This window comes from Papio anubis, chromosome 8 (assembly GCF_008728515.1).
Source record: "Papio anubis isolate 15944 chromosome 8, Panubis1.0, whole genome shotgun sequence".
In the NCBI taxonomy this organism is placed as follows: Eukaryota; Metazoa; Chordata; class Mammalia; order Primates; family Cercopithecidae; genus Papio; species Papio anubis.
In genome coordinates this window covers 17,413,018-17,438,881 of record NC_044983.1, presented here as the reverse complement: position 1 = coordinate 17,438,881, position 25,864 = coordinate 17,413,018, and the positions used below count along the sequence as shown (strand labels likewise).

The window sequence follows — 25,864 nt, the reverse complement described above, 5'->3', positions numbered from 1 at the left end:
ATAATAACTGTGGTATCTATTTTAATTTCCATTTTAATCTTCTGTCCTACTTTTGAAAAAAAAGATCTAAAAAAGTACTGTAATTCAAGCACAGAGATAAGCATACATACTTAAAACTTTCTTTTTTTCTTAAGAGTCAGGGTATCACTCGGTCGCCCAGGCTACAGTACAGTGGTATAATCAGAGCTCACTGTAGTCTCAAATTCCTGGGCTCAATCGATCCTCCTGCCTCAGCCTCCTGAGTTGCTAGGACCACAGGCATGAACCACCATGCTTGGCTATTTTTATTTTATTTTTTGTAGAGATGGGGGTCTCACTATCTCTATAGGATTGTGCCCAGGCTTGTCTGGAACTCCTGGCCTCAAAAGGGATCCTCCTGCCTTGGCCTCCAAAAGCACTGAGATTACAAATGTGGGCAACCACACTCAGCTCCATAATTAAGCTCTGGAAGGAGCTTTCTTGTTGTTGCTATTGTTCTTGGTTTTATGGGTGTGGGAAAGGGAGCCGTGTTGGGGGAGTCTGGTGTTACGCATGCGAGTGCAAAGCACGCCTGGGGAGGCATGGAGGTCTCACTGAGGATGTGGGAAGCATGCCCAGGGCTGATTCCGACAGGAAAAACCAAATTTAGAATTTTTTCTTCTTAAATATTTTGAGCCTCATATTTGTAGCCCTTCATAAAAAGCTTCTTCATAGCCCTCATATTAACGACACAACCAAATATGAGAGTTAAGAGTTAAGGAGTTAATAGTTAATATTTAAGGAATAGCCTGGGGGTCCTGCAGACCTGGGTTGGAATAAGACCTTGGGCAGGTTGCTTAACCACACCTGGCCTCAGTTTCCCCAGGTGTAAAATGGACAAATGTCTCTAGTTCATGTTATTGTAAGGACCACATGAGACACTCAGCAGTGTGCTTTGCTGTGGAATAACCCCGTGACCGTGTTAGTTATCAGAGTCTCACTAGGCCCTAGAAGGAAGCAGGAGATATCTGTATTCCCATTTGATAGCCTCAAAGAAGTCAAAAGCACACACAACCAGTGCTGCAGGGCTGGAGACATGAATGGAAATCAAACAACTGTAAATCCCTGTTAATTCTCAGTTGTAATTAAATTCCTGGCAGAATAAGGTACTTCATAATATAGTTTTATTGTTCTCCCAAACTATAATCCAACCAGCAAATTATGTTTGAGTTTTTTAAACCACCTGAACCATAAGAGAATTCATACCAATTCTGAGTATAAAATTTCATTATGTTGGGGAAGTAACTGTCCCCACAGTCACAGGCAGAGCCAATGAAGCCAAACAAGCACTGATACTTAGAGTCGGCAACAAAAAGGTGGAGACTCGGTAGAAAGTAATCTACGTCGTGAACAGGCCAGATCTGCCCCTCTGCCTGTCCTTGAAAATAAAGTTTTATTGGAACACAGCCATGATCATTCATTTGTGTATAGCTGTGAGAAAGATGGCATGGCCCATAAAGCCTAAACCATTTATTATGTTGCACTTTACAGAAAATGTTTGCCAACCTCTGCTGTAACAGAAGACATATAATGGGGCAGCAATGGCGAGAACCTGAAAATATCTTAAAATGCCAAACTGCATTCCTAGCGTTCTCACCTGGTACTTTCAGTCTCACGAAATAGGGTTGCTTTATTTTTCACGAAGTAGCAGGGAAGGTAAATCCCCCAAGGGACATGGGCAAGAGGAGCTTAAAGTTAGGAGGAATTTCTCCCAAGAAAGCCAGTGGAGGATCCTGACACTCGGCCACAGTGGTCTCAGTGGCCTCAATAGCTTTTTCTCCCCCGTGATGAAATTCCGCACACCTACAGACAGGAAGGACTCACTCGGATTTTCTCGTCCTCCAGGGTTGGGGATGGGCTAGATCCTTGCTCCAATTCCTCCTTCTCTGTCACTGTCTTGCAGATGTCTTTAGTCTGCTGGTTATCTGGAGGCTGCAGATCATGGTACTGTGATTTTGTTTTCAAGCTATTGGTGAATTCTTCAGAGTGAGTTTTTCTGAAGAGAGACAAAAGTAACATTCTCAAAAACCATTCTTCAACAGGAAGAGCTTTTCCAAAGCAGATGTCGACATTCAAATTACGTGAAAACCAGTAACAGACACCACTTACTGAGTGCTTCTAACATGCTGGGCCCTGTGCCATCACCTGCCTCAGTTTCCCTCAGTGTAAAGACGTTAACTTCATCCTCATCACAACCCTATGAGGAAGGCATTGTCATCCTCACTTTGTTATAAGAGCTCCAAGAAATTTTGTAATTCACCCAAGACCACATAGTGGTACAGCCAAAATCTGAATCCTGGTCTGCCCAACTCCTGGTTTACAAGTTACCCTATTAGAACATACCATCTCCTTCCCATCGATCATTAAATAATTCCTTTATCTTCATATGTCCATTGATAGTTTTAAAGTCACAGGCACTAGTGGGCAGCATCCCAGCCCTTGAAAGTCCAATGCACCATCCATTGTGCCACAGACTCTGCTTTGCATCCCTAGCCCTTGGGAACTAAACTGTGGTCCTCATGTCTGTCCCAATTTCCGCTTCAGCATCTCAGAGTATTGCTGTCAATATCACTGCCCAGAGCCAGAGAAGGACACCCAGAGCACCCCAGCTACCCAGCAGAGGAGTGCCATCACCTGCCTCAGTTTCCCTCCGAGTTACCTTCCTACAACTGCGGTTGATATCACTTCTCTATTGAAAAACCTCACTGTCCACAGAATAAGGTCCAAACTCCCAAATCTGGCCTCTGAAGCAGTTGCCCAAGGGTATTCCAAATGCTCAGAAGACCTCATCATTCCCCAAAGAACCATCCGTAGTCAAGTCTAGGGGCCTTGGTTAAGCCCTCTGCCTGCACTTTCCTTCTCGGCCTTCTGTAGCTGGAAAACCACTCCTTTCAAGGTTTGGTTCAGATTTCACCTCGTCCGTGGATCGGAATGATAGGTTCCCACCTATGCTTGGTAAACTCTGTGTATACCTTCATTATAGCCAAATCACAGCCTGCACTGGCCGTAGTGAGCTGTGCATCTGTCTACTTCTCCTCCTAGACTGGAAGCTCCCTGTTTCTCTTTGAATTCCCAGTACCTTGCACTGTGTAGGCACCTAAAGAGCCTGATTATCCAGCCGCCTGTATCTGAGTGATCTCCTTGAAAGACCTGAAGCTTGCACAGTCACTGCATTTCTCACATATGTTCCAGATACTCAGCTGCGTCGGCCTGCACTGCTCTCACATGACTCTAGTGCAGCCACGGGTGTTCACTGGGGAACTCACACACTCATACAGATCAAAACTGGAATGACAAGCAGGGAGAGGAAGCAGCGGATTTGACAGCACTAAAGACTTTCATGAGGTCTTTAGTGCTATCAAAGACTTGAGACCAAAAGCCTAAATCAACCTTCTAAAGAGATCCAAAAGGTCTCTAGACCAAAAGCCTAAGTCAACCTTCCAAAGAGATCCAAAATGACTTTCGTGACCCTCCAACCCAACCCCACTCTCCCACCAGATACTGTGAGCAAGGGGCATGTTTGCAATGTTTTCTAACGTCTGGAGGGTCTTTAAGTCTCTGGTTGGTTTGCAGGTCGCATACCTGAGCTCTTCTGCCTCCTGTTCTGCCTTCAGCCGGGCCCTCTCAGCAATAATTTCATCACAGAGCACATCATAGGGTTTATCTAGATGGTGTTCGCCCATCACCCACACCCAGACTTCCTTATCGGCTCCCAGCTTCCAATGAACGGATTTGCCATTCTCTGCAAACAAACACACAAACAAAAAATTCAGATTGGACAAATAACTTTAGTCATAGATTACTATTTCCCTATATTCTCATCTAATGTATATATATTTTTTCAAAGACCCTAAACACTAAAGTATTAGATGAGACAAGGAACTTCCAACTGCTCAGGAACATCTGTAGGTGGCAATGGCAGTGGTGGCAGTGAGAGGCAGCTTCAGTGAGAATATTTGTTTTAAAAATTTTGTGGATATGTTTTTTGCACGTGCTTTTTTTTTTTTTTTTTTTTTTTTTTGACACAATCTTGCTCTGTTGCCCAGGCTGGAGTCCAGTGGCATGATCTTGGCTCATTGCAACCTCCGCCTTCCGGGTTCAAGCAATTCCCCGCCTCAGCCTCCCAAGCAGCTGGGATTACAGGTACCTGCTACCACACCTGGCTAATTTTTGTATTTTTAGTAGAGACAGGGTTTCACCATCTTGGCCAGGCTGGTCTTGAATTCCTGACCTCGTGATCCACCCACCTCAGTCTCCCAAAGTGCTGTGATTACAGGTGTGAGCCACTGCACCCGGCGGCACGTGCCTATTTTATAAATGAAGAAACTGAAATGGGAAGAAAGCATTCATTGTTTGCATTATCCTTTAGGGTAACAGAGCTAGCACTTCACACCATAATCTCTTAAATCTAACAATCTCCCTGTAACCCAGAATTCCATAGCTGCTCAAGGGTGTGGTATTTGTACTATAGTCACAAACTTCACTGGTGGGTAAAAAGCAGGTTTTATCATTTTATTTTACTTTTATTTTTATTGTATTTTATTTGTATTTATTATTTTATCTTAGAAATAGTGTCTTGCTCTGTCACTCAGGCTGGAGTGCAGAGGTGAGATCATAGTAGTTAGGACTACAGGCATGCACTACCATGCCCAGCTAATTTTTAAAATTTTTTGTAGAGACAGGGCTTTGCTTTGTTGCCCAGGCTGGTCTCAAACTTTTGGCTTCAAGCAATCCTCTTGCCTCAGATAAAGAGGCATTTTAGATTCAGACCAGCTTGAGTTCAAATCCTAGCCCTGCCACTTATGAGCTATGTGACTTGGACAACTTATTTAAACTCTTTAGGCTCAATTTCCTCATCTGCAAAATGGGAATACCAGTATCTACTACCTAGGGTTGCTGTGGCTAGGCAGGTTCCTGTGCCAAGTTCTTCCCCTAGTGCCTGCCACATAATAGGAGTTCAATAGAGGTTAACTGCTATCATTGCTAGCCTATTATTTACTTATATGGCTGCCTCAGAGATTCACACCAGCCTGTGAGAAGATAATACGACCAGGTAGTGTGATACTTGGTGAAGCTACTTAAATAACCCTTGTTTACAATTGGCCTCACAGGTTAGATTACACCCTAGTGCTCTTGAAATGCGGCCACATGGGTCATGCTCCCTTAAACCGGAGACAGGTGGAGCATACCTAGGAGAAGCCAACAGAGATCATCCCTGAGTCTGTCAGGCCTACCCAGGGCAACTGTGGGCCAAAGCTGGACCTCTAGTCAAGACCCCAAACTAGCAGTGGTGCTGACTGCATGGAAGAGGGCACCTGGCTGGTGCATGTGCTGGGCCCTGTTTGATGAGCGAAACATCCACACCGGGATTGTGTCTTGTCCTCTCACACTAAGTCAAAGGAAGTTTCCAATTAAGGTGTCTTCTGTCCAATGTATTGTTGACTTTTGTACTGTGGCCTTGGGATACATTACCAAAGCAGGCTGCTCGAAGCCAGGCTCGTGCTTTCTTTTGACCCTTTCTACCCCTCTTGGTACAATGGATACTCCTGCAGTATGTTCTAAACAGAGATACTGGGCAGAGGGAATAGACTCAGACTCTGCACTACCCAAGAATTCCCATTTACTGAGTTCACTGTGGAGAAACAGCAAATGCGGCCGCCAGGTAAGGAGGGGAAGGTCAATCCCTCCATGCCCGAATGGGGCTGGGCACCAGTGCCAGCTCCTGGCAAGCTCGTTGTCTGTTTGACGTAATGCCAGATGGTTCATTAACTTTAGAAAGCTGTCATACCTCATAAAACTCCCTTTATTACACTCTCTCAGGCCAACTAATAATATTTTTATGGTGTCAGCCTCTCAGCCTTCACCTAAGTAGTTCTCTGTCGGTATTTTTTTTTTTTTTTTTTTTTTTTGACAGCAAGAGGAAGATGCCCAGAAAGGATGGCAGGTGGCACTGTGCCAGGGGAAGAAAAAGGATGAGCAGAGGGATTCCAGCAGCTCAGCTAGGACAGCCCAGAACAGCCTCCAGAGAAGCCACAGCCTACAGGCAGGGCAGGAACTCTTAGGGAAAAGGGGCATGGCTATAGGTGGGGAGAGATATCCTAGAACTGCATGTGAACAGTTGGGGCTTCAAAGCCAAACACCAAGAAGAGAGCAAATGAGAGGAGCAGAGTCAAGAAAGCTTTAAAGGAGGGAACAGAGGGAACATGGTGACCATAAAGAAATAGTGGCTCTTGGCAAGAAGAAAGAGAATGAGATGTGAAATGTCAGAGTTAGCGAGATGCTGAAAAATGGGCTCTTGACAGAGTGGCACTGACAATGGTCTCTGTGCTGACTCCTCACCTCTAAGAGCTCTTCAATAAGCTCAGAGAGCAGGGATACTGGAAGAGCTTCAAGTGGTTCCATGGAACTCCCTGAAGCTGTAAGAGGAGGGGGAACTTGTTCTAGCATAATGAGTGTTAGCTGGGATACCCTTGGCTTCACACCAGATGAGGAGATGACTCTCAAGGCCTTCAATATAGTTCATTCTACAAGGTAGAAAATGAGTTTTTGCTATTAGCAAGATGTAGAGCTAGATGCTGCAGGTGATACAGGAAGGAAAGGGATGAAAGAGATGTGCCCATTCCCCTGCAAGTAACCTAGAGTCTACAAGAGAAGGAACAAGACATTAGGTGATTCATTTGATGAATTTTCATCACAGATCTAATACGTGTCAGGCACTGAGGTAGACACAGTGTATTAGTCCATTTTCACATTGCTGAGAAAGACATACCCAAGACTGGGCAATTTACAAAAGAAAGAGGTTTAATTGGACTTAAAGTTTCATGACTGGGGAAGCATCACAATCATGGCAGAAGGCAAGGAGGAGCAAGTAATGTCTTACATGGATGGCAGCAGGCAAAGAGAGAGTGAGGAAGATGCAAAAGTGGAAACCCCTGATAAAACCATCAGATCTCATGAGACTTACTCACTACCATGAGAACAGTATGGGGGAAACTGCCCCCATGATTCAATTGTCTCCCACCAGGTCCCTCCCACAACATGTGGGAATTAGTGGAGTACAATTCAAGATGAGATTTGGGTGGGGACACAGAGCCAAACAGGTGTCACACAGGTGAACACTTAGGACAAGACAGCCCAGTCCCTGTCCTCAGGAAACTAACATTCTAGTTATGGGAAGCAGACATGGATACTTAACTAATTATAAAATTATTAGAACTTCAAAAGGTGGCGGGGTGCGGTGCTAAAGGATGCTACGGGAATGCTTAAAAAAAGGGAACTAAGTCCCTAGAGGGCCAGGGCAGCATACATTATAACCACAGGGGATTTTCTACTAAGTCCAGTGAGGATTCAGGGGATGGAGAGATTGCTCTGGAAAGACAGAGGAGAAATAAGACAAGTTCTTTGTACTGAGTATGGGAGGATGGATATGGAACTTAGACAGAGAGCGAGGGTGTGTTTGACACTGGATGCAAAGAACAGCGTGACCAAAGAACAGAGAAGTGAATCAGCAGGCAGCCATGGGCAATAGGAAATGGGGGTCTCCACTGGGGCTGAGAGGGGCACCAGAAGTCACCCGCACGTGTGTGGCATAGGCTGACCATCACACAGGAGAGTAGAGGGCCATGTGGCACAGGGTCCCACACACCTGGCTAAGGGACTGAAATTTAGGCCCTGTACTGCAGTTGAGCCAGAAAGCTATAGCAAAATTCCAGTTTTACCCTTGACAAGTTCTGAGACCATGCATACATCAATTTATGTCTCCAAGCCTGAGTCCTTCTAGAATAAACAGAGGTAAGAAAGTCCCACCTCACATGCCTGCTAGGTAACAAATGCTCAGAATGTATCATTTCCACATTCTTTATCTGAGTGGCCAATGAAGAACACATGAATATTTCTGAGCAGATGGTGCCAGGCTCAGAAAGTGATTGAGGAAGCTCTGCTCCACATGTCGGTATATACAGGGCGGACCAGGGTGGCATGTGGTGGGTGTTCAGTCAGCATTTGGAGAGAGAATGGGGAGAGACTAGGGGTGAAAAGACCAGGAGTGAGGCAGTCAGGTCCTAAACAGGGCAGGCATAGGAAAGGACAGTGTTCAAGAATATAGGAAGGTTCAGGCCGCCGGATTTAAGGAAGGACTCAAAGATGACGCCAGAGTCCTGAAACTCACTAACTGGGAACACAGCAGGGGACAGGCAGAAGTAGTAACAAGCAAATTAATTTGCTTAAGGAGTTAGAAAAAAAATGAGCTGTTTTGGAAGCGTAGACTATGTCACTTTTACTTTTACTAGAAATCCATACGAGGAAATTCAATCGACATCTAGAATCCAGAACTGGAGTCCAGAAGTGAGGCCGAGATTAGCCACGTAGACGTGGGAATGACTCTATAGATGGCGTCATTGAAGCCGCTGATACAGATGAGCTCATAGAGAGAATGAAGCCAAGAAGAGAACCTTGGAAAAGCAGGTGCTTTATTCAGAGGGCGGAAGAAAGGGGAAGGAAAAGACAGTCCTGACTGACAATAAACAAATGAAAACATGGAGGCTTCTGATGCCCCAAATAACCAAACAGTGGAGGAGACCAGGGAGAACGTCCTGCCGTGTCGCTGAGAGAGGAAAGGGACAGGGCAGTGTCAAGCTCTGCTGAGATGAAGGGGAGGATGATGCAGACTGAGAAAAGTCTCAGGCAGCCTCGGACTTCAGAGAGACTCATTCTAGGGACACCAGTGGGGACAGGCGACAAAGGCGGGTTGGAAGGGATGGTGAGAACTGGTGCCGGCAGTCAGCGCGTGCTCTGGAGTTTATTGTGAAGAGGAAAAGGAGGATTCCGTTATTGGTTCAGCAAGTATTTACAGAGTGTCTGCTACATTCCCAGCACTGCTCCATAGACTCAAAGGACAGAAGGAACACTTGAAGAGCACAGATGACTGAACGATTTCTTTAAATGGGGGAAACACAGGCAGGGAGTATACTTGGGGTGTGGGAAGAGGTGAGAGAAAGGATGTCAAGGATGATGCCCAGGGAATGATGGACAGAAGGAGGTGCAGGCGAAGAAGAAAGTGTTGACAAGGAGGTGAGGGAAGCTCCAGTCTGGTAAGAGAAGTTGAAAATGGAGATACACAGAAGCACATTTCTGCACGCAGTGTACCTCCTTAAGTGTGCTTCCTCAGGGTACATTTCAGGGAGCCTAATGGGACATGCGCGTGTCTTTTTCTACTTGAATACCGCCCAGGCCTTCTGGATTTTCTGTCTGCTTCACCTTAAAATTACACGCACTCTTTAATCAGAGGTGAGTGAAGGAGGGAGCTTTTTATAGCACTTCCGTTTAATTAGAGGGTTTTTCTTCCCAGTCCTTGAATCATGTTTATACACTGCAGGACTCTTCACGTTTGCTATCTTGGGGGTTTCTTGAAGAGTTTTTCTAAAACCAACTTTTCTAGAAAGGCGGGTCAGTCCTGCTCAGAACCAGACCACAAAGGGACGGCCAAGTAGAGATATATCCAACTTCATTCTGCAGAGAAATCTCTAAGATCTGAGAGACGTTTCCCCCTGGGGCCTCCTATAACTAGGCAGTGTTGAAAAACATCAGATAAAAGCGGGGTGACACATGTCCCCGGCAAGGAGATGGCCGGGCTTGGTCCAGTCCTAGGCTGCAGTGTGATGCCACTCACAACACTGTTGTGTTGGATTAATTCCCAGGTGATGGGTACAACAGGGGCGCCTGAGGGGGAGACGTGGGCATCAGTGTGGATTAGCTCCTCAGGGGTAGTGAATGCCAGCCTTAGACTCAGCTAAGGTGGAGATCAAGGGCTAAGACTCATCTTTGCGGAGTCAGCCCTTGGTCTTCACCCCCACTGGATACAACCTGAAGGACAATCATAGTAAAAGATGTATGTGCGAGAGGGGGGAGAGGCACACACACACATTGTCACACATACTATACACACACACACACACACACACACACGATGCAGGGAGAGAGAACAGAGAGAAAGCAAAGGAGAATCATGTACTTTATCCCCACAAAGAGAAGACCAAGGACTGAGCCAACAGCCGCAAAAGAGAATCAACACCAGGGCCTCCTATGAGGTAGAGGGGACAGTGGGAGCAATGTTCCCTATTAACTACAGTGGCGTCTCATCAGGGCTGATGGAAACAAGGTGCCCACCAACACCAAGGTTGTTACCATGCTGGCAGACTCCCAGAAACCACGGCCACATTGTCCCAAGTGGATCTTCCTTCCCTCTGGCCTCTCCTTTGGAACACCCCAGTTCCCCTCAGCTGACCCGGAAACCAGAAGACAAATGCCTGACTGGCAGGGGCCACATCCCTTCCAACTGGTTAATGCCCAGGCCCTATCAGTCACTAAATATCAGCTCAGGTGATTACTCACCTATTTTACAATGAGGAAGTTGAGGCTCAAGGAAGTTAAATAACTTGCTCAAGATCTCAGAGCCAGTAAACACTGAGACCAGAATTCAAAACCATTCTGCATGAGTGATGGCAAGACCTGTTTCGGCCAGCTTACCTCGTACAGTCCAAAATGAAATGCTTTCGAGGGTGAAAATGGAGCAACTGAAAAGGGACGCTGGGGTGGCAACCACACACAGGACCCCACTGGGCAAGCGGGGATGTGAAGTCGTCATCATGTACTTTCCTGGCGCCACAGAGCAGCGGGGTGATGAAAACGCTAGGTCTAGCCCTGTATTCATTTTAATGAAGGCCAAGGCCGATTCCTATCAGAACTTCCTGAAACAATTCAAACTGTTGCTTTCCCCATTATTTCCTACGTTTGTTAGCATAGGTAACAGTCCTGAAGTTATTAATATCAAACTCAATTTTTAAACATTTTAATAAATGTTTATGCTTAGAGACGAGGACAGAAAGAAAGCTGGGGAACTTGCACGGCACTACAGCCCAAGGAAGCAGGGGGTGGCAGAGAAACGAGAGAACCTCCACTGGAAAAGCAGATGGAAGGACTAGAAAATAGAGAGGAGATCAGTGAAGCCTGCGGCTCAGGGAAGGTGAAAGGGTTCTGACAGTGTTACCCAAAAAAGATGTTCACCACGCAGCTAGGAAGTCTCCCAGTTAAATTATAAAGCCCAGAGTTGGGAGAGCAGAGAAGTGAGGGCGCAGGGCCAGTAGTTCGGACAAACTTGGAGTTGAAGTGGACCTGAGTTCAAATCCTAACTCCACCACCGACTCACGCAAATTATGTCTCTAAGTATGTTTCCTTATTTGTAACAATAAAGGGGGCAAAATTTACCTGACCAGATTCTTGTGAGGATTAAATGAAATCATATGAATACAAAACTTATGCTTGGCACATCCTAACAGACCAGTATCTTGGTAGCGGGAAATCGCTATGGAATGGGACAGATGAAGCAAAATCCAAGACATCAGTGACTCGGCGGGTGGGTGAGGGTCAGGGAGGAACCAGCGTGACTCCTGGAGTTCTGGTTTTGGTGACTGGGAACAGAGCAGTACCACTCATCATCACACAGAGTAAAAGGCAGGACCAGCAGATGCTGGGGAGAGCTGGAGTGATGCTGCTGAATTGGGTTTTGCATCAAGCTTGTGCGGCTTACAGGTCTTCTGAACGGAGGTGCTCATCAGGCAACTGACACTCTGGTGAGAGGTCCGGCTTGGCAATCTGGGTGTGAGAGTCACTGGCATAAAGGTGATGTTTTACCTTTAAAGGTTAGAAGAGTTGCCCTAGGGAGATAATAAGAACTTTCACCTTACCCTAGGATCTGTGAACCCTTGAGAGTCTATGAATGAGCTTCAGGGAATCTGTGAACATTGTGAGATTATACACAGAATGGTGTCTCTGTGCATTTTCCTAGCTCTAAGCTTTCAGTAAATTTTCAAAGGCATCTATGAGCCCCCAGCCTCATCTGAAAATCACAAACCACCAGTGCAGTGTGAGGCACCCCCTGGGGAATACAGATATTCAAGGAGCAGGCAGAGAAGAAAAAAAAAAACACAGGGAGAGAGCAAGAGGCTCATGACTGAGCAGCAACTCCAAGAGAAAGATACCAAGAGACATTATCTAGATCAGAGGCGGCTGAGGAACTGATTAAGATAAGGACGGAATCCGGCAGCTGACGCCCCTGCACTGCCAGCCCTACAGCAAGCAGTGAGTTCAAGAGGGAAAGGCAGGGAGGCAGACACGGTCAATGGCACGAACCAATGGCTTTAACATTATTTCACAAAAATGGAGGGAAGGCTTTGCATAAAGGATCTGCCCCTTGGAAACAATGAGAAAGCAGCAAACAAAGCTGTATGAATCCAAGTCTGTTTCAAGGGCACACAGAGGAGCCGCTTCGGCACCATGCACAGCAACCAGATCCCAGCCCGTTGCATTAGGTTTCCATCAACTTGACACAGACCCCATGAAACAAGTGCTGGGAAACACGCTGCTAAGTGAAGGCGTCTTCTCTTTGTGTTACCCAATAAAATCACCCAAGAAGAAGGCTCTGTGACAGATTCCCGATGCGAGCATGTTTTAGATGTGTGCAAGGCACCTTCAGATAAAAGTCACCGTCATTAAGCTCCAGTGAAGGCACCTTCAGACAAAAGTCACTGCCATTAAGCTCCAGTTAAGCTCTACGTGTAGTTGATTTGTTAACAGTGCAGGCTTTGGGAGAATCAGATCCAGGATCTATTCTAGCTCTGTCACTTACTGTTTGCCCTGGCCAAGTTAATGAATGTCACTGAGCTTGATTTTCCTCATCTGTGAAATGTGAATAGCAACACACACTTCAGGCGTGGCTGTGATTATTTAATGAGATAATATCCTTAAGCTCAATGCTCAGGGTCTGATACCCAGTTAAGCGTATTGAATGCTGGCTGATGATACCATTATAGCACTGTAGAAACGTGTACCATATCCATAACTATCACTTTTCTAGTAGTCACATTAGAAAAAATCAAAAGGAGGCCGGATGCAGTGGCTCACACGTGTAATTCCAGCACTTCGGGAGGCCGAGGCAGGTGGATCACCTGAGGTCAGGAGTTTGAGACCAGCCTAGCCAACATGGTGAAACCCCATCTCTACTCATAATGCAAAAATTAGCTGGGCATGGTGGTGCACACCTGTAATTCCAGGTACTCAGGAGGCTGAGAAAGGAGAATCGCTAGAATTCAGGAGGCAAAGGTTGCAGTGAGCTGAGACTGTGCCTCTGTACTCCAACCTGGGTGACAGAGCAAGAGACTCTTGTCTAAAAAAAAAAAAAAAAAAAATCAAAAGGAACAGATGAAATTAATTTAAATATTTTACTTTACCCAAGATATACAAAATATTATCTATTCCATATATAAGGAATATACAATTATTAATGTGGCATTTTCTTTTCCTTCTACCAAATCTTTGAAATCTGGTAGTTTACACCAGATTGAGGTATAGCGCACCTCAATCCAGACTAGCCTCATTTCCTGTGATCAAGAGCCACATGTAGCTGGTAGTGACTGCACTGGACGGTGTGGCTGTAGACCTCTAGCTACCCCAGCAAGTGGAGTAGGTCCATAGTTCTCTCCCTAAGTATCACATTCTCCCACTACAGAAATCAGAAGTGATCTTCTCATATAGAACTAAGTTAAATTCACTCGCTGAGAGTTTTTCAGCCCCTTCTACTTCAGTCTTCAGATTACTAAAAAGTAGACAAGCTGGGCGTGGTGGCTCATGCCTGTAATCCCAGCATTTTGGGAGGCGGAGGTGGGTGGATCACTTGAGGTCAGGAGTTCGAGATCAGGTTGGCTAACATGGTGAAACCCTGTCTCTACTAAAAATACAAAAATTAGCTGGGCATGGTAGCAGGCGCTTAAAATCCCAGCAAGTCACTCAGGAGGCTGAGGCAGGAGAATTGCTTAGAATCCGGGAGGCAGAGGTTGCAGTGAGTTGAAATCTCGCACCACTGCACTGCAGCCTGGGTGACAGAGCGAGACTCCGTCTTTAAAAAAAAAAAAAAAAAAAAAATATAGACAAGTTCCTGTGATGCACAATATACGACCATTTTAGTGAGGCTCCCTAAACACTAAGCACAGGGGTCTGTGTATTTATAGTGAACAATGACCAGATGGCAATGAAAGAACTTCTAAGTGACAAGTTAGAGGGTGTCAAGGAATGACAGGGTTGGCATAGGATGCTTTTAATGAAATGAACAACCTTCAAAGCCACCGTGTGGCTAAGAACTGCTAAGGAAAAGCAGCACTTAGCCCAGCACTAGCCAGAAAGGCAGAAGAAGGGAGGCAGGGAACACAAGCCTTCGGGGAACAGATGCACAAGTGACCTCTCAACCCATAAGGGTCACAGGCTTAGCAGCTCTGCAGCACAGATAAGCACCTCTGGCAGCACCAGCCATGACAGCATTGCTTTGGACGGTCTATGGCTTTGTATTCAAAGACCGCGCAAGATGAAAGAGAAGTGATGTGATTTTAGGGGAAGTGGGAGAAACTTTTTCCTTTTCTGTAGTCAGAAGAGGAACTAATTTAATGCAAAATATGTTTTTCCAAGTTTTCAATTTAAGGGGGTAATACACCTTTGACATGAGATATTGATAGAACTTTCACCGCGTATATTAACGTACTTTTCTCATGATCATTTGACTAACAAAGTTAATATAGGGTTTCTGAGAGGTAGATTCAAAACTCTACAATTGAGAAATTTAAACAAAGAAACTGAAATGATTATTTTAAGTCATCACAAGGAGACCAATTCAGCAAACACGACAATTCCAAAGTCTAACAGAGTCTGAGTCATTGACTCTAGTGGCAAGCACCCTTTGGCTGCCAGTCCCCAAGGTCACCCCGTCACACTAATATATGTTATGTTCACAATAATCATGGTGCCCAGAAGAGACCCAATTATATGTGAAATACTCTGACTAGAGAATCCAAGAAGGTGCATAAACCACTTCAGAAAGACAAAAGAGTTATGTTTCAGTTTGGCCATGTTATTTGTTGGAGGAAAAGTTATATTTTGGATAGTGCAGAGTAATGTAAACTCCAACAGAACTGGGCATCTATTGGTGGTATAATCTTGTATATATTACTCAACTTACCTAAGTTTCATGGCCAGGCACAGTGGCTCAGGCCTGTAATCCCAGCACTTTGGGAGGCCCATGTGGGTGGATCGTTTGAGGTCTGGAGTTAAAGACCTGACTGGCCAACATGGTGAAACCCCATCTCTACCAAAAATACAAAAATTAGCTGGGTGTGGTAGCACATGCCTGTAATCCCAGCTACTCAGGAGGCTGAGGCAGGAGAACTGCTTGAACCTAGGAGATGGAGGTTGCATTGAGCCAAGACTATCCCACTGCACTCTAGCCAGGGCGAGAGAGTGAGACTCCATCTCAAACAAACAAACAAAAACGAACTTCTCGAAGTTTCATCATCTATAAAACAGGACTGTCAATGTTGACTTTGCAGAAGTTTTGTGACGGTTAGGTACTATGTACATAAACGTGCTTCACATAGTGTCTGAAACAGGAGGTGTTTCATAAATAGTTGTATTGATCATAACAAGAGGAAATGATACATTTATGTTTATTTTCTTGTCATAAGAAAGGCATCACTGGAAAAAAGTTTTAATAAAAGACAGGAAAAGGTAAAGGACATTACACTGACTTCCTTTTTGAACCTGGGCATATACCAGGCATGCAAATGAGATTCATTTTCTCAATCTTTGAAACCATATGTGAATTTAAAAAGTTTTATTTGCCTGGTTTAATGAAACAGGAAAAGAGATTGGTCTTGGATGCCTCTGCAAGTGACCTTGAAAAGTGTGCTGTGTTTTCACAACTTTGGTATTCACCCATGACAGATTTGGCATGTGAACAGCAGGGTGGGATGTGGGGGTTAGTGAGAATGCAGTGAGGGGGGTGGACAATGTGTGTTTTTCTGTGTCTATATGTGTATATGCTTTAAGTATATATATATATATATATATTTTGAGACACATTCTCACTCTGTCGCCCAGGGTGGAGCCCAGAGGTGTGATTTCAGTTCAGTGTGGCCTCGACCTCCTGAGCTCAAGCAATTATTCAACCTCAGCCTCCCAAGTAGTTGGGACCATAGGCATGTACCACCATGCCCAGCTAATTTTTTATTTTTCCTAGAGACAAGGTCTCACTATATTGCCCAGGCTGGTCAGAACTCCCGGGCTCAAGTGATCCTCCCACCTCGGCCACTCTAAGTGCTGTGATGACAGGCATGAGCCACTGCACCTTGTCTGTTCTAAGTCTTAATGTACAAAGATTTCCTCCCTCATGGTCTCAAAAGAACCCTCTCAAACTACCAGAGACTCCTTTGGTAATGAGGAAAAGTTTACATCTGAAAAACTCATTCACACTAAAAAAAGATAGTATTATGATTATTTTCCTTACAGCAGTTCCTTACATTTTAAGAGAGGGTGTTCCCTAAAAAGATACCTCAAAGAAAAATCTCTGAGGTCTAAGAAATGTAAACACGATTGCTATAAATATATTGATATAAGAACTTTGTGTTCTGGTAGTAGAATATAAGGAATCAGTAACAATAAAGGAGATAGAAACCTTTCTTAATACCCCTCAAATCAAACTCCATAGGTGACTTTTTACTACAGCTTCAGGTTAGTCTCATTTCAAGTAAGAGATTTCCTCACAGTTATGCAACTCCATGGTGAATGCTGTGTGTGTGTGTGTGTGTGTAGACTTCAAGCAGATATACTGCACTACTGGATTCTCAGTAACATTTAGGATTCATCTACCAAACTGGAACCTGCACTTGCTTTGCTTGTGATTAGTTTGAAATTGTCAAAGCCAGCCAGGAGTTATTCCACCAACACGTTCACAAAAGAAACGTGGCTAAGTTTACCTTTCTTTGGTCTGGGTTTCACTGGCAGGGACTCCTTTCTTTCCATAGCTGCTTCTCTTTCTTTCCATCGTCGGATCTGTTCCTCTCTCATCTTGAAGAACAGGATCTGTTTCTGTTCTTCGCTGAGCTCTGCCAGTAGATCAGGATCTATGTACATCTCTGACAGTATCTGTTTCAGCATCTTTGCAGTTCTGGAGTCTTTTATACCTGTGGCAAAAGTTCCTGAAACTGGCCTCCAGGTGTCCCTCCACCTGTGCTGGCACTTGGGCGTGTCCACAAAACTTCCCGAACAGCTCACAATCCTGGCTGACTGGGGCAATAATTCAGCAAACTGGCTCCTGAGACCTGGCACCAAATGTCCGGTCCAAAATGCTGTTCACTGAACCTACAGAGAGAAAGAGCCCGCGTTCAGGTGGCGTGTTAAAATGTGTGGACACTGGCTAGGACGGGTTAAAAAAAGAAAAGCCAGGAGGAAATACAGTATCACTTTTCATTTCAGGGAGAAAACAGAAAAAGAAAACCTGAGGCACACTTTGTTAAGAGTTTGTGTAACTTCTATCCTATAATTTCTAAAGATACTTTGTCAAAAAAAAGAAAACAAACCCTAACTTTATACAGGTCAATCTCAGGGAAACAAAAAAAGTTCACAGAGGTTTGTCCTGCTCCCAACTAAGCAAACACATTATTACCCCAGAGCCTAACAAACCACCAACTGTGTGGCTGAAAAAAGAAAGGCAAAAAAAAAGATCACAGGAAGAAATTAAAAGGCTCTCTGCAAAGTACCTATTTCAAAAGAAAATACCATTTTTGAGATGTCACAGAGTAACTCACCCCAAACCAAACCAAAATAGAGCCATGTTCAAGGAAGAAAAAGGAAGAAATAAAAACTAGACCACCATGCAATTTCTGTAATTTCCCTTAAAAGTAGCATTAAATAAACATAATTATGTACTTTCCTCTTCACAAAAGGATAATGTAATTTCCAGGCAACCTACTAGAGCCATGAAAATCAGGGCAGGTGCAAGAGAGAACATCCGTCTACATTCTGGAAGGTCACCGAGTTTTAGGTGTGCTTTTACTAGATAACCTAGTTTAATAAAATCTAAATAGACAGACCAGATAAACTAGCGGGATGAAGAGGTCATTAGGTTCATAACAAAGGATCCTTGATTTATATGAGTTTACTGCATGGCTCCTTGAAAGAGAAACCATAAATCGAGCGTGCACAGTGGCCTCCTAGAGGTTCTCCTGGGGTTGGAAATCCCACTGAGGTTTCATTCTGCTTTCCACATTTCTATTTGGTTGGCTTAAAAATATTACCACACTGTCATACTTTTTCTCTCTATTTTTAAACAATTTCTAAGTCTCATAAACCATCATACTTTTGTAATCAGAAGGAAACTATGTAAATATTTCTATTCTGGAAAACAAGACTTTGGATTCGATGTAGTACGATGTAAGAAAAAAAACTTACTACAACTTTTCAGAATCACATGTGTCCTAAGAAATTGACCAATAGACTAGGCATGGTGGCTCACGCCTGTAATCCCAGCACTTTAGGAGGCCGAGGTGGGTGGATCACGAGGTCAGGAGTTCGAGACCAGTCTGACCAACATAGTAAAACTCCACCTCTACTAAAAAAACAAAAAATACAGAAATTAGCTAGGCATGGTAGTGGGCACCTGTAATCCCAGCTACTCGGGAGGGTGAGACAGGAGATCGCTTGAACCCGGGAGGCGGAGATTGCAGTGAGCCAAGATCGCGCCACTGCATTCCAGCCTGGGTGACAGAGACAGACTCCATCTCAAAAAAAAAAAAAAAAGAAAAGAAAAAATAAGAAATTGACCAATAATTTGTTGTTTACAGTAACACCTCAATAATCTTACCACCTTGCCATGTGCTCTCAAATATCTTGTTTCTCCATACTATGTTCAAACACTCTTAAACTTTAGACAAGTCACTTAGCTATATTATGGCCATCATAGTGTTGGTTTCTCTTCGTTTACCTTGTCATTGATACAGCTAGATTTGTAATGCTTCTCTCACCACCTGGGGGCCTCCTTCAGCTTCCTGTCTTCCTCCTCTTCCTTGCAAAGTTGTTCCTTGATGTACATCTGTCTTTTGAGACGAGCACGCTCAATAGCTAGGCTACCACAGAATAGTGTGCATACGCAGCACTCAGATTCGCTGACTGTTCATTGCGAAGCCAGGCCCTTGATGAAACTACACCTATCCCTACTGACTGCAACCTATCATCTCAGCAGCATTCAACTACCGGAATTCAAATGGAACCAATATTAAGAGAAAACTTTTAAAGGACTAAAAGTAATGTCACGCCCCCTCCCAGGTCCCCTTGCTAACTTTGTATTTTGCATGGAGATACCCTTAAAGGCTTGAACAGTCAAAAAAATGGATGTCTTGTAATGATTTCTTGACTATTTGTTTCTAGCAGCTTCTGAAAGGGTGGAGCCAATGAAATCCACAAGCTCCAAGATAAAGTGGTAAGAAACGACATTCCAGTAAATGTCTTTATGTTCTGTGGTGGGCTTTTGCAGAAATCACACATGGCAGAAAATGAACAGTTCAGTTAGGGTTGAGACTTCTGCTCTGTTCCCCATTTTCAATGCGGTGAGTCCTATTCAAGGCGTGGGTAGAGCCTAAAATCTAAAACCCTTAAAGCGCCAAAGTCACATTCCTACTGTCTCCCCCGCCCTGCATATTCCTGATAACACAGCTAACACTTCTCGTACCAGGCACCATCTTAATTAAGCACTTTACCTGTGTTAACTCGCTTAATCTTCATAATAACCCTTCGAGTCCAGCCCATCACTGTGCTCATTTCACAGATTAGGAAGACAGAGCACAGGTCAGCAGCTGGTAAGCGGCAGAGCTGGGCAGTCCAGCTCTAAGTCAGCTTCACTGTAATCCACAGCACAGAGGCCTTTTTGTGAGTTTATTTGTGTGCCCAGAATCAGAACAGCAGGATGTGGTGCCATGTATGAAATTTCAGAATGGAAGCCAGCAAATTCCTGCAGCAACAGAAATGCTGAACTGATGGTGCTTGACACAGGGCAGAGGCCTCCTCCTGGTCCACTGTAGCTAAGCTTAGGGGACGCCAGGTGAACACAGCCCAGCCAGGAAGGACAGAAAAGAACCGACTGCCACACTGGCCCAGGTGTGGACATAGTTTACCCACGTATTCACCAGACACCTAGTCCCCTCCATTTCCCCTTGCACTTAGTCATCCACTTCGTCTCCACAATTTCCCCTTCCAAACAAACACTAAGAGCAGTGCAAACAGCACAGCCTCTCACATGTGCAAGGAGGTTCATGGCACCTCTGTGATGAAATGCTCATACTGTTTCCATTTTTATGTTGTTTTGTTTTGCTTTTTATAGCAAACGTGGATTTCTAACATTAAAATTAACTAGTTCATCTTGAAGGAAAGGCACTGGCTTCCTTGTGCCTCCCAGAATACTTGGGAGGCCCAGCCAACAACTATCTGTGGTCAGGTCGTTGAAGATGTGACCATTCTGCGGCTGCTGAATGGTACTGGTGTAAATCACCTGTCCCCTCACCCCCAACTCCCATCCCCTAACCCCCACCCCAAGGCTTTCTCAGACTCCAACTCAAGCTCAGCATAGTGCACCCAAGACACCCAGAGGCACTCCAGCCTCAACTCCCAGCTCCGCTTCTAATGAGCAGTGTGGCTATCACCTCGCCTCCTCGGGACTCAGTTTCCTCATCTGTGAAATGAGGGCTAGTTCAGTCTGTGACTCCTAATGCGTCGGTATGTGACATAATCTACTGTGAAGTGAAGGAGACTGGTGGAGCCACGGTAGAAGAAATAGAAATGAGGAAATTAACTAACCACTTTCATTCCCTGACGAGAACAAATAATCATTGCTGATACGGATTCAAATGCTGAGGACTTTCCCATACTATATCAAGGGCAGCAAACCTCCAGTTATTCAAGATCCAACAAAGGAATAGCTCAGCTAACACAGCACCTTTCTTAAAAGAGAGAAATGATAAGAAGCAAGCCCACACCTGCGATTTATTCTGAACACCAGTTGCTAAAGGATCAGAGAATCTGTTGTTTTCCATAATACCATAGATTTGACCTGATTCTCACACCTTCACACTGTTCTACAATACAACTGTCTTTTGGATAACTCTGATACCTAAACAAAATAAAAAATTTTAAAGGCCTAAGATACAGCCTAAATCATAAAAATAGTAGGCCAGGCACAGTGGTTCAAAATGTAATCCCAACACTTTGGGAGGTGAATGTGGGTGGATTGCTTGAGCTCAGGAGTTCGAGACCAGCTTGGGTAACATGGCAAAACTCCATCTCTACACAAATATAAAAATTAGCCAGGTGTGGTGGCCCATACCTATAGTCCGACCTACCTGGGAGGCTGAGGTGGGAGGATCACTTGAGCTGGAGAGTTTGAGGCTGCAGTGGGCCAAGATCGCACCACTGCACTACAGCCTGGGTGATAGAAGGAGACCCTGCCTCAAAAATGAAAAACATTAGGTCGGTGCAAAAGTTATTGTGTTTTTTTATGGCCTAAATAAATAAATAAATGCGGTTTTTGCCATAAAAACCACAACTACTTTTGCACTTACCTAATAAAATAAAAAATAAATAAAAGTATTGTGGTATGGACAGTGTAACTATAACATTAACAATACAGCTTGAATTCTAATTCTTTGAAAACAGCCAGCTCTGTGGTCGAGCTTTGTTTTCTTATTCAAACTTTATCTTATTCATCTACCAGCAAAAGAGCTGTTTTTGAGGATGAAACAAATTACCAGAGATGACAGCAATTTGGCAAGTTTTGTAAATATATACTCTTCTTCAGAAATTTGAAGTTACTGTACACACAGATTTAGTATACATAGAAAATTCCACTCCTATGCCAAATCTATGCCCCTGTATGCTTTCCACTTACTTATTCACTATTTTAAAATAATGGTACCCAAGTCGTTGTTTCCATTAAACCAGCAATCAAATAAAAGCCTTTTGGGCGATGAGGAGCATCTGTTTGGAAGGGGGAGGTGCCACGCTTGCTGTTTCTCTAAGCTCCCTGGGAAGGGAAAGACAACTCAGAAAACCTACAAACTGTAGCTCCTTCCGGTGCCCGCGTAACCCCCGAGTCCAGGAGCGGGCAGGGGCGCCGCTTGGTTGAGCCCAGTGGGCACCCGGTCTGGGTCTGGGCCAGCCCCGCCGCAGCAGCCCCTGGGAGGCGGCGCTGCACGGGCCTCCGCGCGCGCCCTGACCCCACTTGGGGGCGCCCCTGGGTGCCGGCGCGCGGGGAACGCGCTGCCGGGGTGCTGCGCCGGCTGCCACTGTTCCCCGGGACTTCCCTCTTGGAAGATCTCCAGGCGCAGGTCCAGGACGTGCTCCAGCTAGGAGTCTAGAAACTCCAATCCAGCCCGGACCCTCCCGGGGCCTGCACTCCCCGCGGGTAGAAGCACGCGCCGCGTGTCCCCGCCGGATCCCAGAACTTCCCCGAAAGTCCTCAGCTCCGGCAGACCCTCTCCCTCGAAGTTCCCCCCGCCTCCCCTTGCAAGCCCCCAGACCCCGGGGACAGCCGCTCACCTAGCCAGCGGCTCCAGTCACCGGACACCGGACACCGGATACCCGCCGCAGCCGCTCTAGCCGCCCAACCCCGCACCTGAGCCCGCCCCGGGCGGCGCGAAGGGGTGGAGGCGGGGGTGAGGCTTCCGCCCGCCCCCTCTGGCCCCTGCGCCTCCCATACACCCCTGCAACCCCCGAGGAAATTCCCTTCCCCCTACTCCCACCCCATGCACACTCTCGCCAAAGCCTCTCCCCAACCCCAGCACCTACCAGTGCTGGGCGCCCCTGGGCAGGGTGGCCCAATCACCCGCCACATCCACCTGGCCGCCAGAAGCCGTCGGGGAAGGGAGGGAGAGAAAGGCAGAAGCGTCCCAAGCGGCGCAGGCGGGCTGAGCAAATACTCTGACCGGGACGCCAAACAGCTCCTGCAGCCTGCCCGCCCGCGCCGCCCCGCCGCGCCCACATGCCGGGGTGACTGGCGGGGCGCGATCGCGGCCCCACCCGGGCGCCTGGAGGCTCTCCAGGGACAGTCGTCGGCCAGGCTGCGTGGCCTGCGCATCTCGGGCCGCCTGGTCTGCGCGCTGTCCCGGAGCTGCGGTAGTCCGGGGTAGCCTTGCTCCACTCCTCTCTTAGTTCGTGGGACTGGGATCTGCAGTCTATGATCTCTTGGGGACTGCAGGACTTAAATTAAATCAGCAGGTCTGGGCCTTTCCATGTTTCAGAGCTCGGGGTTCCATGCGAGGTGGAGGGTAGGAGGGTGCGCGGGCCCCACTTGTTCACTAGGCTTGGGTGCCGCAGGCCAAGGCGACTCTAGAGCTTTTTTTTTTCTTTCTTTTGTTGACATTAAGTAAATGATCAAACTCTTTGGCACTTGTCGGTACAGGTGTGGCTTTGTAGGACAAGATGAAGGACGGAAAAGGCTGAGAAGGAGACCGCAGTCAACACAGACCAGGAGAAAATGAAAGAAAACCGGGGAAAAAGTTAAGATGCTGAAAGGAGTCTTGTGGATGGCAACAAGAACAGGTTGGGTTGGGGCCTGAAGACATCAGGGAGGAGCTGGCAGTCCACAGTTAGAGGAAATCTTGGAGGAAAATTCAGCAGAAGCAGAGTGGAAAGGCATTTCCACTGGAGGGCATTTTCCATCCTAGAGGAGTATGTGGAAGAAAACCGCCTGCTTTGGTGAACCCCAGATTTTATGTGTTGGGAGAGATGTAATAAACAGCAAACACCAGTAGTCCTCTCCACAGACTACTTGACCTCTTCAGGAGCCTGACCTGCTGGGTTCAAACAGAAAACGTCATTCCCCGCCTTTACAAACGGCAGAAGCTATGCAGTCACATCAAGCCTCGGGACAGGCGGCATTGTCAGGAAACAAGACCCAGCTATTTAGGAACCATTCCAGGGATCCCATCAGGGAGGAATTTCTGGTCTAAGGCTTAGTTCCTACTGCAGTTTAAATGATAGCCTATGGGGTGCTTTAGGCTGGAGTGGGATTGGCCCCTGGAAAGCTACTATGGCGAGGTCAAAATGAATCCTAGCCCTGCATGGATGGATCGGTTAACTACACAGGGTGGTTTATCTGGAAAAATCCCACAGGACACTGTGACAGCCAGTTACCTTTCTCATACCCAGTCTCTCTCCAGGTCCTGACAAGTCCTTCCTTATAATAGCTCTGTCACTGTGCTACTAACCTCTGTACCTCAATTTCTTCTCTGGATAGAGTGTCTGCCTCCGTAAGTTGTTAAGAGGGTTAAATGAGATACCGCATGCAAAGGGATTAGAATAGCTCTTGGCATGTGGTGAGTGTTCAAACACATTTGCTCAGATCAGTTCATATCACATTAAGGTACTATAATTCCAGGTTCCTGCCATCTCACCCTAGGCTACGGGTTCTGCCCACCATGCCACCTGCATTCCAAGTCATTCCCAGGGATCCCGTCTTCCTGTTATTCACACCCTTGCATAGCTCCCCGCCACTTTGTAAAGGTTGGTTTGCTTGCCCAATAGAACCCGGCAGAAGTGATGATGGTATGCCACTTAGGAGATTAGGTAAGGAAACATCTTGGAGCTTCTATCTTGAAAGAATGTTAACAGCCCAAAGGAACACACACTGTACACAAATAGCACAATCAGCTCAGAACCCAGACTCTTCCCTTTTCTCTCTGCCCCTTTCCATCCTTCTTGTCTCATGCCTCTTTCCTGTATTTGGCATGATCTCTTCTTCTCTTATTTCTATAGTTTCTTCTCCATCCTCTTCACTTGGTCTACCCTCGCCTCTACCACATTCTCTTTTTGTTCCCTTTCTCCTGACTCCTGGAATTTCCTTTTAATTGGCATGGTCTGGAAGAGAAAAGGTCGATGTTTTTCCCTTAATTTCAAAAGTAGACAATAAGAATTTTGTGTGTGTGTGTGTGTGTGTGTGTGTGTGTGTGATGGAGTTTCACTCTTTTTGCCCAGGCTTGGAGTGCAGTGGTGTGATCTTGGCTCACTGCAACCTCCGCCTCCTGGGTTCAAGTGATTCTCCTGCCTCAGCCTCCTGAGTAGCTAGGATTATAGGTGCCTGCCACCACTCCTGGCTATTTTTTTTTTTTTAAGTAGAGACAAGGTTTCACCATGTTGGCCAGGCTCATCTCGAACTCCTTACCTCAAGTGATCTGCCCACCTTGGCCCCCGCAAAATGCTGGGTTACATGCATGAGCCACTGCACCCAGCCAAGAATGTTTTATAATGCTCTAAAAAGAATCGGGTGGCCTATTACTTGTGGGACCCTCAGTTACTTTTTCCCCTGCTTTGGGCCAGTACTCGCAGAAGAAAACATTTCCCCCCTCCGTAATCTAGGATGTGTCATAGGGAGGAATGTGAGGAGGACTGCTGACAGGGGCTGACTATTCACTACTCACAGACATGGAACATGGTGGCACCAACACATGTGTTCAGGAATGCCCTGGTGCAGCGTTCACTGCCAGAACTGAAAGAGAAAAGCTAAATATCTATGTATCAGTTACTAATATTTTTAATTTGTCATTTATTCGTAGTAATGAATACCATGAAACAAATAGCCTACATTTTAATGGATGTGTTCCTTGGCCTTCGTTTTAGAATGTTGCTTAGGAGCCCTGCTGCCCAGGACTGTCAAGGAAAATGGCATAGCATGGCACTTGTACAACTATGGGTGGGCAGAGGACAAGCGGGATATCACTATGTGTAAGGTGCCCCCTGGAGTTGTGTAGCACTGCCAGCCCTATTGTTGCCAGAAGGACAGGATAATCCACTTTGCACTTTTTCTAAGTTAAAGATTAATCTTTAAGCTCTACAGACAATGAAAATTACCTTCATATGTTTTCTTTATAAAGTAGAATATTTTTCCTGTCATATTTTATGATCAGCATCAGAAACCTCAACCACTTTT

General features: G+C 45.8%; 1 protein-coding gene across 4 annotated transcripts in view; it reads right to left on the bottom strand.

The window, feature by feature from the left end:
* Positions 1–23,214, bottom strand: part of SH2D4A (SH2 domain containing 4A) — an 83,302-nt gene extending 60,088 nt beyond the window's left edge. For 2 of the 4 annotated variants that reach the window (XM_031669411.1, XM_017961821.2), the window contains exons 1-4: positions 22,726–23,214; positions 16,869–17,253; positions 3,601–3,760; positions 1,843–2,014 (exon numbers count right to left, since the gene is read on the bottom strand). In XM_031669411.1, coding sequence (XP_031525271.1) covers positions 1,843–2,014; positions 3,601–3,760; positions 16,869–17,049 — 513 coding nt within the window. In that variant the 5' untranslated portion in view covers positions 17,050–17,253; positions 22,726–23,214. Of the gene's footprint in view, positions 1–1,842; positions 2,015–3,600; positions 3,761–16,868; positions 17,254–22,476; positions 22,574–22,725 lie in introns of those variants that run through there. The other 2 variants (XM_031669410.1, XM_009212607.3) reach the window with 1 other exon arrangement.
* Positions 23,215–25,864: the final 2,650 nt, after the last annotated feature.